We start from the raw sequence: 20635 nt of genomic DNA on the forward strand, positions 1-20635 counted from the left end.
ATGAAGGTAAACTGGAAAAACCAAAGGGAAAAGGCAGTAAAAAAGATTGTGATGCAAGAACACTTTTGGTTAAAAATCTGCTTTACGTAGTTACTCAAAATGAATTAAAAGAAGAGTTTGAAGATGCTACGGAGATCAGATTAGTCAGCAAAGATGGAAAGAGTAAAGGGATTGCGTACATTGAATTTAAGACAGAAGTTAATGGAGAGAAAACCTTGGAAGACAAGCAAGGAACAGAGAAATGGGCAATCCTTTTCCTTGTACTATATCAGAGAGAAAGGTCGAGGTCAAGAGTATAGCAGTGTAGAAAATAGAACTTGGTGTGGCGATGAAAAACTCTGGTTTTAAGCAACCTCTGCTGCAGTGCAACAGAAGAAACTCTTCGGTAAGTATTTGAGTAGACAACTTTATCTAAGTGCCCCAGAACCAAAAGGGCAAATATAAAGGGTGTACATTTATAGAATTTGCTTCATTTGAAGTTGTAAAGAAGCTTTAAATTCCTGTAACAAAAGAGGAATTGAGGATAGAGCAATCATGCTGGAGTTGCAAGGACCTGGGGGAACACCTAGAGCAAGAAGCCAGCCATCCAAAACTCTGTTAGAGGTCTGTTTGGACAAGGGTAGTCACCAACTGGGAGGCTAGATCTTCCAAAGGGTTTGGTTTTGCAGCCTTCAATGGTGAGGAAGATGCCGAAGCCACCAAGGAAGCCATGGAAGATGGTGAAATTGATGGAAACAGTTACTTAGGACTGGGCCAATCCTCAGGGGAAAGATGCCTTTGGGAGTCCTGGCGGAGGCAGAGGTGGCTTTGGAGGAGAAGGTGGTGTCAGAGAAGGCCATGGTGGATTTGGTGGCAGAGACTGGGGTAGCTTTGGAGGGTGAGGAGGCTTCCGAGGAGGCAGAGGAGGAGACCATAAGCCTAAAGGAAAGAAACGAATTTTGGATAGTTTCCTCAATCCCTATCTTTCCCACTTCCATTTGAAAGGAAGTTTTTACTGTTACCTGATCAATGACAGAGCCTTTTAAGGACATTCTGAGACAATATAGGGCCCCGTGGTCTACTTGAAACTCCATATAGATACCACTTAAAGGGAGATCCCCTGTTGGTTTGACTGCATATTCATATATTCATATAAACTTCTTAAAGAGGTGAGTGTTAGAGCTAACCCTCATCTGTAATTTTTAAATTTATATTGTTTCTACCTTTGTACCAAACTATTTGTTTCCCTACACATAGTTTTGTTTTGTTTTGTTTTGTTTTGTTTTCTGCGTTGGGTTGTAAAGGAAAGCAGAATGTTTTATTGTAATTTTCCTTCAATAAATTTGAGACAAATTAAAAGTCCTAAACTCCGGTGAAATAAATGTGCATAATTATATCGAAATACACAAATCTGTAATTTATTTGTACATCTAAACTTCTGTGTACTCTCACCCAGATCAGAAAGTTCTCTTGTGCTTTTTTCAGACATTACTACCACCTTCACTATTTTGTTGTCTTGAACTTCACATGAAAGGGATTATTCAGTAGTACTATTTTTTGTGTTTCGTTTCTTTGATTGAACATTCTGTTTTAGGGATTCATTTACATAAATGCATATATGAATTAGTTCATAAATTTTACAGCTGCATAGCATGCTGAGAATTGAAATATTAACCTGGTACTGGGCATTGTTTCCAGTTTGTAGCCATTATGAATAACTCTGCTCTACAGAAAGAAGTGTTTTGTTGATGTATGCTTTTATGTGCATATTTCTAGTGGTGAAATGCTGATTTATAGAGTATGCACACATTTAAATTGATAGAAATGTGGTAGATCATTTACTTTAATGGTTATAATATTTTTCATTTCCATTAGCAGTGTATGAGAGTTTTGATTGTTCCATATCTGCACCAACACTTGGCATTGTCACTCTTTTCATGTTTGCAATTTTGATAATTTTATTCCTTTTTCTTTATGCTTCTGGTTCATTTGGCACCCCATGATGAATAGTGATGATGAGTGACTTATAGATCGTTGATGGTCCAATTGGATGTGAATTGCAAATACCATTCTTCAGTCTGGGGATTGCTTGTTAACATTCTTAATCATGTCTTTAGATGAACAAGTTTTTAATTTTGATGGTGTCCAAGTAATCAACCATTCTATGGCTGTTCCTTGTCTTCTACTTAATAATTATTGGCCAATATGGATTGTGGAAACAGTCTCCTATATTTTCTTCCAGAAACTTCATAATTATAGTTTAGATTTGGGGTGGTTATGTCTAAATTAATTTTAATGATATGGTGCAGGGGTCAAGGGTCATTTTTTCCCATATGAGTGTCTATTGACTTACCTCTATTTATTGAAAATATCACCCATTTCCCATTAATTTAAATAGGTACCTCTGTCAAAAATATATATATTTTTTGTAGATTATTCTAGCCTTAATTCTTTTCAGGTGTTCTAATAGTCTTAACATAAGTTGTGCCCTATATTAATTACTATAGCTTTTGAGTAAGTCTTGAAATTTAGTGTTTTAAGTCTTTCTACTTTTTGCTTTTCTTCAGAATTATTTTATGTATTATTATAGGTCATTTGCATTTATATATAAACTTAAAATTATCTTGCCAAATTTTACCATTAAGCTAACATTCAAACTACAAGTCAATTCTGATTGAAATAAAATCTTAATATCAGCATGTCCAATGCATGAAATTGGTACATCTTTTTCATTTATTTAGGTCTTATTTAATTTTCTCTGGCATGCTTTGTATTTTTTATGTAGAGTCTGGATATCTTTTTATGCTGTCTGATGCTTTGGCAAGTGTTCTTTATAACTCTTTCTGTCTCGTTTTATAGAAATAAAATAGATTTTTATATATTTAAGTATGTTAATTTTGCAAATAATCACTGTCATTAATAATAATTTTCTGTTCCCCTTTCTTGTCTATGTATTGCATTCATATCATTCCCCAATGAGGACAATTTTGTTCTTTTTCCCCTGATATTTCAGTCTTTTTTTGTGCTGGAATCCCATATGATATTAAATAGCAGGTAATAGTTCATCTAGTTTATTGATGCTTTTGTGTTTGTTCTTTTTTTACTGTAGGAGGAAACAATATTTCAAAAATGAATATGGTGTTGGCTCTAGATTTCTCAAATGTCTTTTATTAGTTTTTAGGAAACTTTATTTTTTTTGATAGATCGATTTATCTGCAATTACATATTAGTATACATATCTTTGTGTGTATTTATATGTACATTTCTGTCAGTGTAGTGAATCAGCCTTTCATTCCTGGGATAAGAGCCATTTTGTCATGATATATTTTAAGTGGGTTGGATATAATTTGTGAGTACTTTGTTCAGGACTTTGTAATTATGACCATGAGAAGCATTTTACTTTCTTGGAATATAGTTGCCTTGTTGCCTTGTTGGATTACACTGCCTCATAAAATTAGATGGGAAGGGTTCTGCCTATATTCCATGAATTTCTGTAAGATTAGCACTTTTTTCCTTATTCAAATGTTTAGTAGAGATCACCAACTGAATGAATATCTCTGGACCTGGAGATTCCTCTGTGAGAATATTATTAATTACAAATTCAAATTCTTGATATAGTTGGGTTTAAACCTACCGATTTTTATTATCTCCGTAAGCCCTTTTTTTCTGTTAAATTTTTCAGTTCTTACCATGTTTTCTTCTTTACTGTTCAGTATATGTCATTAATTGGATTTTAGCTAATTTATAATTAAAGAAACTATGTGCTCTTAGTGGGGAGTGGAAAATGGTGTTTAGAATCCAATCTCTGTATGCTCGGTATGCTAACTGCTACTGGGGTTTCATTGCTTATATATAACTCAGTGGCCCAAGCCAGAAAATATGTGTGCATACTCCCAGAAATACAGATATAAGGTGTGTGTGCACATGTGTGTAGATGTGTGTATAAATATGCACATGTGTAAATATTAAAGTTTATATTGATAGATCATGTTTATAAATTTATCAATATGTTTATATTGATATATCTAATTCCCATTGAAAAATATAGAAGAAAGAAAATGGGGGAAAGAACAGATGATAAGATATGCCGTAAAGGAACAGCAAGAGAGTTGGCTTCTACTCTGATACATGAATTTCATTAAAAGTAATTGATGTGAACTTTGCAACTAAAGTCAGAGATTGTCATAATGGGTGAAAAAATTGAAAGTTGTCTACAAGAAATACTCTTTAAGTATAAGAGATGAATAGATTAAAATAAAGGAATAAAGAAACCTATATTTTACTAAAATCCAAATCAGAAGGAAGCACAAGTTGATAAATTGATATCAGGATGGTGGACTGAAGAACAAGGATATTACCAGGATGAGTAGTAGCATCTCATAATGATAAACCAATTACTTTATCATGATGGCATAATAAAACTAAAAATATTTGCATCTACTAAGAATGCATCAAGAACGTGAATTAAAAACCTATAGATGTGAGTAAAGTAGACAAATCCATAATTATATTAGTGACTTAAAAACTCAGTAAATGATAAAAAAAATCAGATTGATAATCAACAGGGATCTAGAAGCCTTAAAATACTAATAATCACCTTGACTTTAATTAGTATGTATAGAACACAGGAAGTGGGTAGAGAAATTTTATCAAATTCTTTTTCTATGGTTATTGATATGCTTTGTTAAGTCTGCCATGTTGACATTTGTTTTTCTGCCCATAATTTTATTTTATTTTATTAAATTTAATAGGGGTAACATTGGTAAATAATATAGGTTTCAAGTGTACAATTCAGTAATATGCCATATGTATATTGCATCGTGGGTTCACTACCCAAAATTAAATTTCCTTTCATCACCATATATTTGACCCCCTTTATCCTTAAGTACCTTCCCCTCCCCACTTTCCTCTGGTAACCACTAAACTGTTGTCAATGTCCATGAGTCTCTGTTTGTCTTGTTCTTTTGTTGCTTTCAGGTCTATATCTCTCATGAGTGACATCGAAAACGCAAATCATATGATTTCACTCATATGTGGGATACAAAACTCATGTTTCTTTTGATTCAGGTGGAAATACAATATCTGATTGTAGATTATCCTTATAATCATGAAAGTATTTGAATTCATAATTTAAATAAGTTGCCCTCAAAATCTTACTAGTCCAATGGTTTTATGGCTTTACACAATATTCAAGGAAAGAAAGATATCTTTTTCAGAGAATAGAAGATAAATTAGCTAACCCTTCAGATTATGCAATATCATTTTAAAATGTAATGTTGTTATATAGAGGACAAATAAAGTATGAGAAAAGGAAGTTCTAGGTCCTTTTACTTACAAAATAATTAAAAAGCAAAATTCGTAAATAATTGTAAAACATGACTAAGTAGGTGTTCTCTCTGTGGAAATATGTCATTACTAAAAAAATGCATTAAATTAACTCACCACACTAACATATTGTTAAAAAATTAATTAATGCATCCAGAAAGAGAATTTTAGAAATTAATCACACATGTCCACACACATGCTCACCATCTACTCATAAAATATTTCATTTTAGAAGAGAACAAACTCAATGTGATTTTAATAAATCTAAGCAAAATGGCAGCATCAACAAAAGCAGATTATAACAGATATAATGCTTTTTGTTTTAAACAGTGCAGCATCTTGTTTTAGGGCCAGACTAAAGACAAAGATGCCCATTATTACCACTTTATTCATTTACAATATAAAAATCAAGGAAAAGAAATATAAAACAAGTGTGGTTTCAAAGATAAGACATAGTCTAGTTATTACATAGACCAGGTTTTGTCTTGACTATCTGGGCATACGGTGATACCATTATCTAATGTCCAGAATGTAGAAAGCAGATTATACAGATTTATGCCAAAACAACAAAATAAAGATGGAATACTAAAAGAAATACTACTGAAATCTGGTTTTTTTTTTCTTTATTGTATGCATATGCACACAAATATAGTTATAAAACCCATCATGAAATAAATCACATTTGGGAGGCATTTTTTATACTAGCAAAGCTCTGGAAATTGAAACTTGCTTTTATCCTTCAGAATGCATCACTAAATTTTAGGTGAATATGAAAATTTTTTTAAAAACTACCTATGACATCAAAATGGATAAAAAGTTAAAATAAAAAAGTGAAAACATCGAAAGTAAGTTGGTACAACTATGTTAGTATCAGACAGAATAGAATTTAAAGAAACACTTCTAGAAATAAAAGATACCTTATTATGGATAAAGTAACCAATTTATCCTGGAATAACACCATGCTAAATCTTTTAACACACAACAGCAAAGTTCCAAAAATGTAAGCAAAGAAAAAACCCTATAGATTAAAAGGAGAAAGAAACAATGCAGAGTAATTTTGGGAAATGCCAACATACCTTTTTCAGTACCAGTAAGGTTACAGAAGACTGAACAGAAAAGGTTGAAAATGACATTTACAGAAAACTGCGCCCAAAGAAAAATTCACGTCCTTTGCAAATATGGAACATTTACCAAAATTAACCATGTGCAACCCCAAAAGATTGCATATGTTTTATGACGATGTCCCCGAGAGGATTCTTTGGGATGCAGTCGCTGAGAGGATTTGCGTGAAGGAAGTTTATTAGGGTATGCCCTTGTGGTGAGCCCTATGGAAAAAGAGGGAAAAAAGCAGGAATGGGGAGAGGGAGACTCAATTGAGTCTCAACAAGTGGGAAGCTGGCATGCCCCATCATAATATCTGGAGGTGGGATGAGAGAGCTCCTCGCTAAATGTGAGCTGTTCCCAAAAGTTGTGAGGCAATTCCTAAAGAGAAAAGCAAGACAAAGACTGTCTGCAGGTGGGGTTTCTGACAGCTATGGGACACTTCCTTTAATTTTAAAAGGGGACTTGCATTGCATTATTTAATTCTAAATTTATTTGTGCTAGAAACCGCAAGCTAGAAAAAAAGATAATAAAGATATTAAATTCAAGTTTCTTCAAAGGTTACGCAGCATTTCTATTGGAAATCATTTTTAATTTAAAATTTATTATGATAATACAAGCTAATGACTAATGCTCCTATTATTGAAATAGATTTAGACTCCTTGATTTTCTATCTTACTTACCAAGGTTGAAGAAAGATAGAAATAGAACTATATATGTATAAATAATTTTGAGATGTGTTTGATACAATCTGTTTCTACTAAAAAGTACATTTAAAAAGTAGGTTACTTTTGACTTTAAGAGTTTCATATTTCTAATAATTACTTTCTCTCTGAACATGTTGCTGTAGGTCACTTATGCCATCAAAATTGACCAACAAACATATACTCTCCATCTTAAAAAACAGTAAGTGAACATTTTTCTTTTCATACAGTTGTTTTCTGTTGTTTTTTTTTCTTGGTCTTTAAACATTTTTTTTTTTTTATTTTTCAATGACAGTTGACATACAACATTATATTAGCTTTAAGTATACAACATAGAGATTGGACATTTATATACCTTACAAAGTGATCACCTGATAAGCCTAGTACCCATCTGACACCATGCGTAGTTATTATAGTGTTAGAGGCTATATACCCTATGCTGGGCTCTACATCCTCATGATTCGCCTTTTTCATGTATCCTCCAAACCCCTCCTTCCCATCTAGCAACCACTAAAATGTTCTCTGTATCTATGAGTTTGTTTCTGTTTTGTCAGTTCATTTGTTTTTCAGATTCCACATTTAAGTGAAATCATATGATATTTGTCCTTCTCTGTCTGACTTATTTCACTTAGCATAATACCCTCTAGGTCCATCCACATTGTTGCCAATGGCAAGATTTCTTTCTTTGTTATGGCTGAGTAGTATTCCATTGTATACATGTACCACCTCTTCTTTATCCATTTGTCTACTGATAGACACTTAGGTAACTTCCATTCTTAGCTACTGTAAATAACGCTGCAGTGAACTCAGGGATGCATATGTCTTTTCAAATTAGTATTTGGGTTTCTTATGATAGACACCCAGAAATGGAATTGCTGGGTCCTTCTTTGTCTCTTGATATAGGCTTTATTTTAAAATCTATTTTGTCTGATATAATTATTGCTACCCCCAGCTTTTTTGTTTTCATTTGTATAAAAATATGTTTTTCCATCTCTTTATTTTCAGTCTCTGTGTGTCTTTTGACCTGGAGAGGTCTCTTGTAGGCAGAATAAGTATGGATCTTGTTTTCTTATACATACAGCTACCTTATGTCTTTTGTTTGGAGCATTTAATCCATTTACATTTTAAGTAATTATTGATGGGTATGTAGACATTGCCATTTAATTCATATTTTTGATATTCTTTTTCAAGAAGATCCTTTACCTTTTCTTGTAATACTGGTTTGGTGATGAACTCCTTAAAGGAAAAGTCTATCTGTCCTTCAATTCTAAAAGATAGCCTTAATAGGTATAGTAATCTTGGCTGTAAGTCCTTGCTTTTCATCACTTTGAATATGCCTTTTCAATCCCTTGTATCCTGCAAAGTTTCTATTGAGAAATTAGCTGACAGTCTTATGAGAGGTCCCTTGAATACAAGTAACTGCCCTTCTGTAGTTGCTTTTAAGATTCTCTCTTTGTCTTTACCTTTTGGCATTTTAATTATGATGTGTCTTGGTATGGGCCTCTTTGAGTTCACCTTTTTTGGCCCTCTTTGAGCTTTTTGGACTCGTATGTACATTTTCTTCACCAGGTTAGGGAAGTTTTCCATCATTACTTCCTCAAATGGGTTTTTCAATTTCTTGCTCTCTCTCTTTTCCTCTGGTATTGCTATGATATGAATGTTGACACCCTTGAGGCCCCTTAAGTTATAATTAATTTTTTAGATGCTTTTTTGTTGTTGTTCCGATTGGGTGTTTTCTGCTACCTTATCTTTCCAGTTGCTTTTGATCCTCTGCTACATCTAATCTTTTGTTGATTCAACGTGTTCTTCATTTCAGGTATTGTATTCTTCATTTCTGACGGGTTCTTTTTTAATGTATTCTGTCTCCATTTTTCTGTTTCCTATCTCTTTGTTAAAGTTTTCACTGAGTTCATCCATTGTTCCCCTACGGTCCTTGAGCATCCTTATAACAAGTGTTTTGAACTCTGCATCTGGTAGATTGCTTGTCTTCATTTTGTTTAGTTCTTTTTCTGGAGTTTTGTTCTGTTCTTTCGTTTGCCATGTTTCTTTGTCTCCTCATATTAGGGGCCTCCCTGTGTTTCTTTCTGTTTATTAGGTAGAGAGGCTACATCTCCCAAGCTTGGTAGAGTGGTTTATGGATTTTTATAATTCTGTTTAAGCTTAAGATGTAAATCCAGTGCTTTCAGCTACCTTTCTAAACAACCGTTTTGCATTTTTCAAGTTTAATCATGACATTCTTTTTATTTTTTCTTTTGTTGCAATTTTATGCTGACCCAGGTATTATTTAGTTAGAATGCTTTGAGATTATTTTCCTCGGATCGAACTTGCAGATGGCATGAAATTTTGTGGTGAGAATCTGGAAGCCTCAATTTTCACTACAGATAAATCTACTTCATCATAGCATCCGTACTGGTATTTGCTTATACTGGTTATAATTTTTTCTTATATTCATGATATGCTTTCAGAAAGCAAGGTAGATAATGAGATGAGTCCATTTAATTTTGGATATTTGATTGAGCTTTTATAATTGAAAGTAAATTTTGTTTAATTTTATGATTCTTGAAGTTACTTTTTAATGATATTATTCTAATGACGTGTCATTATTTTGGTTGAATTAGGTCATTTTTAGACCCTCATTTCCTTGTATATTCATACAACAAATCAGGAACATTGTATCCAGATTCTTCATTGATAAAGGTAAATTTTGATTTATGCTGTGTAAATTATATATATATTTTTTATGTAGTTAAGGTCTCTTGATGGGAAAAAAGGAATACCCCAGAATTATTGAATAAACAGATCACAGATCCAAATGTAATGTGACAATTTCAATAAAATTGTATTGAATAGAACAAATATTTCTTGGATTTGGAACTCAAGAATCATTTATCTGAGAAGTTCATTTTAACTGTCTAGAATTATTATTAGGAGTTTGCGAGGAAGCCAACAACGACAAATGGGTGAAGGCGCTAACAAACCTCTAAATAACACGGAATGTTTAAATTGAGATGTCATAGGATCTGACTGGTAGACATAATAATGGAAATTATTTTATAGAATTACCACAGGGAAAGTGAGAATGCAAAAGCATATTGGATACAGAACCTGAATATGTTTACATGTGAAACATAGGAATTTGAATTTTTTTTCCCAAAATACAGGTAAGAGTCAAGAAATTTTTCAAGTGTTTGAGAAAGTTAGCTTCAGTCTGTGATCTATTTAATGCCAGAACATATTTGGAAGAAACAAATTATTTACAAATGATTGGTCAGATTCAATTGCTATATTGCAACTGAGAGATAATAAACTTAAAATACATGGTAAGTGGTACAATGTCTGTCTTTCTCACCAACTACAAGGAAAAAGCAGAACAAAATTCTGTACACGATGTACCTGTCTGTTTTCTGACATTTGACAATAGGAAAATCAGGAATTTTCTCTCAGAGAGAAAGGAGATATAAAAGGTGAGTCTCACATTCAACTTGGCCCTCTGACTGGGGGTAATGTCTTAACCGCAGCATAGAGAGGTGGAACCAAGCAGATCTCTTAAAAGTTAGAGTTCAAGACTGCTGAAGCAGCTGGGACTTGCATGAGACAGGACCGAAGATGAAGAAGGCCTATCAGATGTATGTTTTTTTGGGAGAGGGGAGTTTTCCTTAAGTCCTCGACTGAAGATCAGGCTGCACATGTGCTGTGTCACACTCTACTGAAGGGTAGAGAGTAAAACAGAGGTAATACTATATAAATCAAACAGTGTTGGGAGATGTTAGATTTTCAAACCAGGCAGAGTAGTGAGACCAGGCGTTTAGATGAGACCTGAAAGACTAATCCTTGGGAAAAAGGATCATGCTCTAGATTACGAAATATATTTATCATCCCCATTCCTCCTTCCATAGCCTAAAGCCCAGCAACGAGAGGATCAAGGAGGGATACCATTAAATTAGTTGTCTTCCAGGAAAAAAGGCAATACTCTGTAAAGGGTTACAAGGTAGTAGAGTAAGCCAAGAATCCAGATGAGGGCAGAAGTCAATGAGATAGAAAAAGGAAAAAGAATAGAAAAAATTAAAGCCTTGAATTAATTCCGTAAAAGAAATAAAAATTAATAAGTAGGACATATACAGAATAAAAAATAATTCCATCAGTATTAGGGCTGAAAGGAGATAGTATTAATCATGGAGAAAATAAATATCTTGGAATATTATGAAGGCTTTATGCTCATAAATTTGATAATTTTGAAGAAATGTAAATTTTAATTTCTCTGGAATACATCCCCAGATATATAATTGCCCAGTCATATTGTAAGTTGTATGTTTATATTTTTCAAAGAAACTATCAAACTATTTACCAGATAGGCTGTGCCATTTTACATTTCCACGGCAATGTATGAGAGAGTGTCTGCATTCTTGCCACTGTTCAATCCCTTTTTAATATTTACAAAAAAACCCTACTCATTCTGATAGATGTGTAGTAATAGCTTATGTCATTTTGATTTGCATTTCCCTACTGACTAATGATGTTGAACATATTTTCAACATATGTTTACGAAGTTGAACATATATATGTGCTTACTTGTTACTCTTTGTGAAATGTCTATTAAATGTCTTTTACCCATTTTCTAGTTTATTGGTTGGATTTTCACTGTTGATTTTGAGCAGTTGATATATTCTAAATACAGGTCCTTTGCCAGATACGCGGTAGGCAGATATTTCCTCTCATGCTGTAATTTGTCTTTCCATCCTTTTCATGAAGTCTCTCATTGATCAGAAGTTTATGCATTGTTCTCTTGACCTTTGATGTTTATAAGGGTTATTTTTAATTCTCTGTCAGGTAAATCATTTAACTTCATTTTATTTGGTTTATTTTGCTTGATTGTTTGAGACATATTTTCCTAATTCTTCATCTTACTTAATTCTTTGTTTTGGTGTCTACTTATTAAAAGACTCCTCCAGTCTTCACTGACTGGCCTTGTACAGCAGAGTACCCCTACAAATCATCCTGGAAAGTGATTTTGGAGCCTTCTACTAACTCTTTCCCCCTTCAGGGCAAAGCAGGCATTTTTCCCCCTCCCTACTTTCTGTCCTGGATATGAGGGAGGATCAGTGGCATCTACCATCCCAGGCTGCCGCCGGTTGTTCTTTCCCAGGCAACTAGATTATGCTGGACCCATCAGTGCTCCAGGATTGGTGGGGACAGAGGGCAGGTATTTAGGCAGTTTGATTGAAGTGGGTGCACTGCATGCATGGATCAGTTCTTTCCTTCTCCATGGGAGAAGCAGAGAGCTGGGATTTTTTATCTACTCGCTGTGTGCAAAATGGGGTGGGGATGAATCAATGCTGTCTACTAGCCACCGTGTCCATTGTTGCCTGGGTAGCTCGACTGTCCTGAACCCATCAGAGCTCCAGGACTGGTCACACCTATATGCATTCTTTGAGTAGGCCCCTCAGAAACACAGAGGCAGTGAACATGTGAACCAACCCCTTTCCTCCCCGGGTCGAGCTGGGAGCTAGAGTGTTTCTTTCTGATCATATGGCAGTGCTCTGGAGCAGAGTGTCTGGTGAAAAGGTATCCCAAAACTCCCTACTGCTCTTCATGAGTCTGATTTTTCATTCTTTAGGAGTGTTCAGGAACCTTTCAATTTGCTCTTGATTTTTCACAAAGGAAATTTGTCAGCAAATTGTGGCTGAATTGGTAAGTTTGTTGGGGCATGGAGGAGCCAGGGCTTCCTACTCCACCATTTTTCCTAACCAGAATTTCATTTCATTGTTAAATTAAGGCATTTTTTACAGCTGTTTTAAAATCTTTGATAGTTTCACCATGTGACTCATTTCAATATTGGCATCAATTGGTTGTCTTTTCTCATTTTTGCTGTGATTTTCTTGGTTCTTGGTATGATTTTCAGTTGTCTGCTTGACATTTAAATCTTCTATTTTTGAAAGCGATCACCCAGTGTAAGTTTAGATTTGGTGTGCTCTGTTGTTCCAATGACAATTTAGTTTTCTGGTGTTCTGGTATTATTTTGCTGTACTCTCTTTTTCTGGCTCTGCTTGAGATACTGCTGTATCTTGCTGGTGCAGCCTATAGTGGTAAATGGTACTTTGCTGGTCCCAACTTGTGTTGCTAAGTGGGGTTGGACGATGAAGCACCCATGGGATGAAGAGCATTTCCTCTGGCTGTCCTCCAGCCACTGGATGTCAGTGTGCTTCCCATTCGATCTCTGCTAGTGTCGCTTGGTGAAGAAAGATCATAACTGAGCCACCTTTCACTGCTTGGAGTTGGAGGTGTTGGGAAGCATCTTATGGAATTATTTTCTCTGATTGGGTGCAAGGCTAGGAGATGCAGAATATGTCTTGCTTTCTGCTACTCTCTAGAGTCTGCTGCTCTGCATTCTACTTTGTGAAAGGCTTGTAGCTGCAATGTCCGCTGGCACCAGTGCAGCTGGAGGTAGCTGCAGTTATTGCTTGGAATGGAGCAGGGTGTGCTCAGCCATTGTCAGTGAGTAGGGGATAGTGGTTAAGCCTAGTTTTGAGAAAAAGCAAATGGTTACTGATGGAGATGTATGTCTTTTAGCTAAGCATGTATAAGCAAATTCATAGGGGAGAGCAGGACAACACTAAAGTTTTCATAGCACAAGATTAACAAAGGAACAGATTCTAGACATCACTAGACTTTTAAGGGAAGTGAAGGAAATAATCACGGAAAGAAAATATTGGGGGAGAACCTGGGAAGAGTAATGCTTTGAAAGTCCAAGGAGCTGAGAGTTTTAACTAAGAATAATCAACATGGTGAAATATCAAAGAGGAAAAATATGAGAAAATGTCATTTAAGATACTTTCTGGTTACTTAGAAAGAGCAAGTGGAATGTTCATAGTTGAAGTCAAATTAATGCTGTTAATTACATCAAATTAGCAGGTATAGATTATACCTTCAAGAAATGTGGCTGAGAAAGAAAAGATAAGAAAGCTGCTGGTCAGAATTTTACAACTTAGAATTATAGCAGGAATTGTTGGTGGGAGGATAAGAGTCATGATTATTCATGGGCAGAAGAGGGTTAAGAAAAAGAGATTGCAGGTAGACAACAAGGAAATGGGATATCTTCTAAATACTGTTATGCTAATGGCCAAATATGAATGATCATGATGTCTAGTCAGTAAGGATAAAACCCAAAACTTTATTTACAAATTATTCACGAATGTACCTTTATATATTCCTGTTTAGGGACATTGCTTTTATCAAGGACATGCGGCAGAGATTCCAAAATCAGCTGTGACACTTAGTATCTGTTCTGGACTCAGGTAATGGCATATTCCATAGATATGTGTGATTGAAAATCTTCTGTAAACCTTTAATTTTTAGAAATTCCTGAATTATAGAGTGAAAGCAAATAAAATATAGGCTTCGATTGTGTTTCTCCTCACATACTTTATTTTCCTCAGCCTCCTCATATTTTTCTTATTCTTGTTGTCTCTATCCTAGGCTTGCACTCATAAGATTTATTTAGAAAGAGCCCAGTAGTATAAAGAATATCTACTAGCCACACTATTTATTAGCCACACTAGAACACAGTGACTCTCAAATGCTATAATAGACAGAAGGTATGATATTAAGTTGAAAGTTAATTTAAGATGGGATGATTCTTAGATTAAATTAGACCATAATGACTACTCTTAAATTTCTATAAAATGTTTTTATTTAATGTCGATTTATATTTCTCAGTGGGAAATCTATATTAATTGCCCTGTTTTCTATTTATGTCTTTAAATATTCAGGGGATTATTGCAGTTGGATAAAGTCAGTTATGGAATTGAACCACTGGAATCTGCAGCCACATATGAGCATATGCTTTATCAAATACAGAATAATAAAATTGATTTTCTCCCCATAGAAGAAAATTATCCTATGACCCAGTTGGTAGATCAGTCCTACAGGATTCTTGTGAAGCAAGAAGTAAGTAATCAATTTTCTCAGATCTTCATTTTTGCTTCATTTGATACACATATTCATATTGAAATGTGTTAGACTTAGTACACTAATTTAAACTGATATTGATTATATTAAAACCTTCTCTTTTAAGATAATTATTTAAATATCATATGAACATATACTTTTGTGTTAGTTCATATAATATTTAGAAAATATTATAGATGTAAACACGCATACTTCAAACATGAAAATTTTCTCATTTTCCTAATTGCAAATATTTTTATGTATACATATATGGTTATATTGTTACTGAATTTGCTTCTTACTAATGTAATGATACCAAAATTTGCTGATTGTTATTTCATCAGTATTTTTCTTGCCAATACATATTTTTCTTTGTATAAATATATTATTTTGATAGAAAATTTAAAAGTCGAAAAGGCAAACATCCCAAATATCATTGTCTGGAGATAATGACCTTTAAATTTTGGAATACATGGTCCAATTATTTTAATATACTTATTTATAAATATAATTTATAACTTTATAGATTTTTTTAGCCAAAAAATGATTTAACTATATAAGTTTCTTTGTAATTTCCTTTTTGCTTTTAAGAGGATAATTCATATTTCCACTTATCAAATTATATTACATTTATTACTTTAAAGTAAATAACATTGTTTAACATTGATTAAAATACTAAATATATGCATAGGTAGGGAAAATAAGAATATGCCATAATGCATTTTTAGAAGTAAATGCTGTGACAAAATCCACTGTAACCATTTTGATGTATACTCTTTTACACTTTTCCATATATTCATCATAAATTTAAATTGCATGTATTTTATAAAATTATGTCATATTGGCATATGTATAATTTTACTTTAATCAAGAAATGAACTTTACGAATGTACCAAATTTTGAGGCAATCACACTTTGCTTATAAGTACTTGCTTCTAAGGGTAGACATATTTTCAAACATTTTTTTTTCACTTTTTTCTTAAGAATATTTGTACAATTTTACTCTTTATCATCAGTGGTTAAGTAGATAAATCTCTGTCAACATATTCTCATCAAAATTGAATAACATGAAAGAGAAGCAAAACAAAATAGTAATGAATGAAACTGGAATTTAATTTATGATGAATTTCATCTAACCGTTGCTTTAATTTGCTTTTAATTATTTTGGCAAAGATACTCGTCCAAATATAAATTAATAAAACTGCCGTTTTAAAAAACCTTTAAAATGATAAAATATGATCATATATAGAGACAAAAATTTCATTTCTAAAGAAACTAAGATGTGATCTCAACTTTTATGTCAGCTCTGGAAAACACCAGCATGTTGCAATACAACGTGAGACATGGGACACAATTGAAGACAATTTTCATGAATGAAATAGAGCACTACTTCATAAAGTAAATTGAAAAATTTTAAAGGGTTTCATGAATACTCTTCTGTATCAGTGGGAAAAACAGAAAGGATAAACCTGCTTTGAGAAAGACAAATAACACTGCACTTGCAGCCATCCGCTTCCAATGAATCAGCCGTAAAAAGGGGATTGAAAGAGAAAGACATAACATACAGTCTCAGCACCTTGGTTTGCAATCCAAGTCTGTCAGTATAGCCAAAAGAACTTTGACAACTAATATGACCTTTTTGTGTTTAAATTTTCTCATCTGTAAAAAAGCCAATAATAAAAATAATACCCAATTATTACATTATTTCAGATCAAATAAGTTTATACATGGAAATTACTTAGTGCAGTGTGTGGAGAAATATAAGTGATCAATAAATATTGCTACTAGTACTATTAATATTTGCTCACCAGATTTTCTAATGTAGTGGAGCTAGGTAACAGGAAGTAATTATGGAAAGTTTGGATACAAAACAAAATTCAATAATGAAATAAAATAGAGACTAAAATGTCAGAACCTGAGGAAAACCAAGGCTATCACTGCAAAAATGGAGATAAGTGGCTATTGGTATATGTTAGTGAATTTTGTTCTTTTGTAGAGGAACTCGATAATTGCTTTGCATCCTGAATTTGATAGGCTCAGATCTGCAGGTTTAGTCAAACATATTTTCACATGCACTAATGCTAGCACAGATTAAACAAAGTGAACATCTTCAATATGATGGATTTTAGAAAGGAACAGAAAAAGATAATATAAAACATATTTTTGGCATAGGTTTACATTTATGAAAGTAAATTTATAAATAGGGTGAACACATTCATCATAACCAGAGTTGAATAGTAGCCTAGAAACCAGACACAATACAAGAAAAGGCTTATCTGTTAAAAGCATATTGGACACATGCATTTACCCCTGCCCTTTCTTTAAACCTCACTAAAGTTATAAGGGATTTTTTAAAATGACATAAACATACAAACACAAACAGAACAGGAGAGGTGTAATAACAATGGAAGCTGAATAGCAGATAGATAGATAGCTGACTTAGCCCCTAAAATGCTAATTCCTAAACTGGCAATTGGGACGAACTATAGGAAACTGCAGTAGTACTCAAATGTTTCTGGAATTGCATGTCCAAATACCTTAGGAAGTGATTTGAACGGTGGACCTACAAAGAGAATTGGTTGAACATCAGTTGTTCAAGTATTTAGAAATCCTGATTTCCTCTCCTATTCAATTAACTCTGTTGTCAACTGACAGATAATTGAGGCTGTTTCCTTTGGGAGTCTGTGATACAAGACAGCAGTCACACATGTTCTATTGTATGTCACAATAGAGGAAGAATACTGTACTGAAAATAGTGGGACTAAGATAAACTTAGCACGCTGGATTTGGGGAATCAGACTTACACATTCTAAGAAGTGTATGAATGCCTCTTCAGGAGGCAATCAGATCAGCCAAAAGAATCAAAATTAACCATATGGCAGCAGTTGTTTTAACCAACAAGCCAGACAAATTACCCTCTGCGAAGGCAAAAGGCCCTAAACGTCATATGTGGTCACAAGTGTTGGAATAAGCTGTTAAATGCTCAATTCCTAATATGAAGGGGCAGTAGACATATGATGAAACAATGTAATATGGAAGACAGAGACATGAAAACATCAAAGTTTTAAAGACTGAGACACCAAAAACTATAGAAGGTGAAGAAAATAAAATGACCATGTCCTTGGAGAGATGAGGGAAAATATTTCATCTACAAAATAAGAAGAGATTAGTATTTTAAAAATAACATTCAGCAGATAACAGTTCTTGGAAATCAAAAGTATAATAATAAAAATGTAAAAAATGAATGGAAAATTCACAAGATACGAATTGCAGAAATCACATAAAAGGTAAAGTACAAAGACAAATGACAGGGAAATTTTATAGATGAGATATTAATATATAAACATGGGTGATACAATAAGAGTTCCAGTATGAATAAAGAGAAAATTGAGTTGAATAAATCACAAAAAAAACCCAGGAAACATTTTCAGAATGATTTAAGTTAAGTTTCTTGACTGATAGAAAAAAAAATCTTGTTTCTTATACATGTAGAATGGCATGAAATTTCTCAGCAGCCATACTGGACGTTGAAAGTCATTAACACAATTACTTAAAATGAGGAAAGTAATTTCCAATCTATAACTCTATACTCAGCCACAACTATATCATTGATTTTTTTTTAAACTGAAACCATTCTTTCCTCCCTAATGTGAAATGTCCTTCCTAATGTATAAAACAAACAAACCACAGTTAAACAGATAAAAAGAATAGTTGCCAAATATAGTGAACTTTCAACCAACTGAAAAGATACAACAACTGGGTAAACAACTGTCCTCAAACTGTATTTTTCATGAGAATCACTGTTAGATCAAATACCACTAGATTCTGAAGCAAACAATGTCCAGCTCTCAGTGGCTTATCATAGCTTCATGTCTTGCTCATGCAAAGACCAAAGCGGATGAAATTCTCCTGGTTGATTCATTTCCTGGCTTTGACTCAGGGCCCCTAAGAATCCCCCACTAGATTATTTGAATCTAGTCATGAGTAAAGGGAAAAGAGCATGTATGTCCCTATATTGATACACATTGTCTCTCCTTGATGTCTCTTGGAGAGGGAGCGAACATCATTCCTGGATAATCGGCCATTTCTTATACTATAACCAAAGAATAGTATAAATCACTAATCTCCACCCTTTGTTCAAGAAAGTTTTGACTTGAAAGAACTGCACGTTTTCCAAAATAAAAAGAATAATCAAAAAAGAATACATCTAGGGCATGTGAATGAATATAAATATAAATTAGTATAGGAAAATACAAAATCCAAAGAGAATGAGAAACAATGTTGGTATTTTTTTATTCATGTACTGCCTCATAGGTGCTACATATTGTGCTAAGAGCTTTGCATATAGCCTGTCTTTCCTTCCTTTCAACAATTCCTGAGTTAATTCCATTGTTCTGCTTTTGAGATCAGGGAATAGAGATTTAGAGAGTTTAAATTATCACTCTAGGACACCCTCTTGTAAGTTGCAGCATTAAAATTCAAACCCATTGACATATTCTTCAGTACTCTATTGATCTACCAGTATATAGTCTATTAAAAGAACACAGGAAGTACTTAGTAAATAAATGTAAGAAAAATAAAGCTTTTTTTAAATTGAAAAAACATTGATAATAGAACTAGTGAATAACAGACTATAACTAGCTAAAACCCAATTTGTAATATTAAATTTAGATTAAAGGAAATAGAGAAAGCAGTAGTATAAAACAGATGTTAGATAAACCTCTAAATGTGTGATTGTTGATTTTTTATGTGTCACCAACATTATGTGTTAACATGGCTGGGCCACTGTGCCCAGATAGGTCAAATTTTCTGGGTGTTTCTGTAAGGGTGTTTTTGAATAAGAGTAAAATTTAAATTAGTGGCCTTTGACTAAAGCAGACTGTCCTCCAAAATGTGGGAGGACCTCATCTATGAGTCAAGGCCTTGAATAAGACAAAAGAAGTGACCCTGCCCTGAGTAAGAATGAATTCTCCAGCTGACGGTGTTGTGACTTGTACTGCAGCATTATCTTGCCCTGGTCTCCAGTATTAGGTCGCACCCTGGAACTTGTGAAGTCGCCAACCTCCATAATCATGTGAGTGAATTCCTTACAATAAATCTAACTATAATAAATTATAATAAATGTATATACACACATCTTATCAGTATTGTTTCTCTGGGAACTCTGCCTAATTGAGTATGAAAGACAGATTATGGAAATTCAAGGTAGTCAAAATTGTCACTCATGAATAAAATAGCACCCAAAATATTCCAAGTTATAGATTGGAAGAATCAACATACTTAAATTGACATACTTAAAAAGCATTATATAGATAAAATGCAATCCCCATCAAAATCCCATTGGCATTTTTTAAAGAAATAAAACAAAAAATCATCTGGTTTGTATGGAAGCACAAGAGACCCTGAATTGCCAAAGCCATCCTGAGAAAAAAGAATGAGGCTGGAGGCATCAATCTGCCTGACTTCAAACTATACTACAAAGCGACAGTAATCAAAATGGCATGATATTGGCAGCAAAACAGACACATGAACCAGTGGAACAGAATCGAGAGTCCAGAAGTAAACCCATATTTATATGGGCA

General features: G+C 33.7%; 1 protein-coding gene and 1 long non-coding RNA gene across 2 annotated transcripts in view; both read left to right on the plus strand.

Moving 5' to 3' along the window:
- Nucleotides 1-223, plus strand: part of LOC105300967 — a 667-nt gene extending 444 nt beyond the window's left edge. Inside the window, exon 2 of the long non-coding RNA XR_002775971.1 lies at nucleotides 7-223. This is a non-coding gene — a long non-coding RNA (uncharacterized LOC105300967). The remainder of the gene's footprint in view (nucleotides 1-6) is intronic.
- LOC105300972 (A disintegrin and metallopeptidase domain 3-like) overlaps nucleotides 1-20635 on the plus strand; it is an 80259-nt gene that overhangs the window by 3966 nt on the left and 55658 nt on the right. The window contains 4 exon segments of the mRNA XM_023520053.1: nucleotides 7256-7311; nucleotides 9728-9806; nucleotides 14325-14401; nucleotides 14876-15053. Of these exon segments, the coding sequence (XP_023375821.1) occupies nucleotides 7256-7311; nucleotides 9728-9806; nucleotides 14325-14401; nucleotides 14876-15053 (390 nt within the window).

The sequence above is a fragment of the Pteropus vampyrus genome, unplaced genomic scaffold (assembly GCF_000151845.1).
Source record: "Pteropus vampyrus isolate Shadow unplaced genomic scaffold, Pvam_2.0 Scaffold8, whole genome shotgun sequence".
Lineage (NCBI taxonomy): Eukaryota > Metazoa > Chordata > Mammalia > Chiroptera > Pteropodidae > Pteropus > Pteropus vampyrus.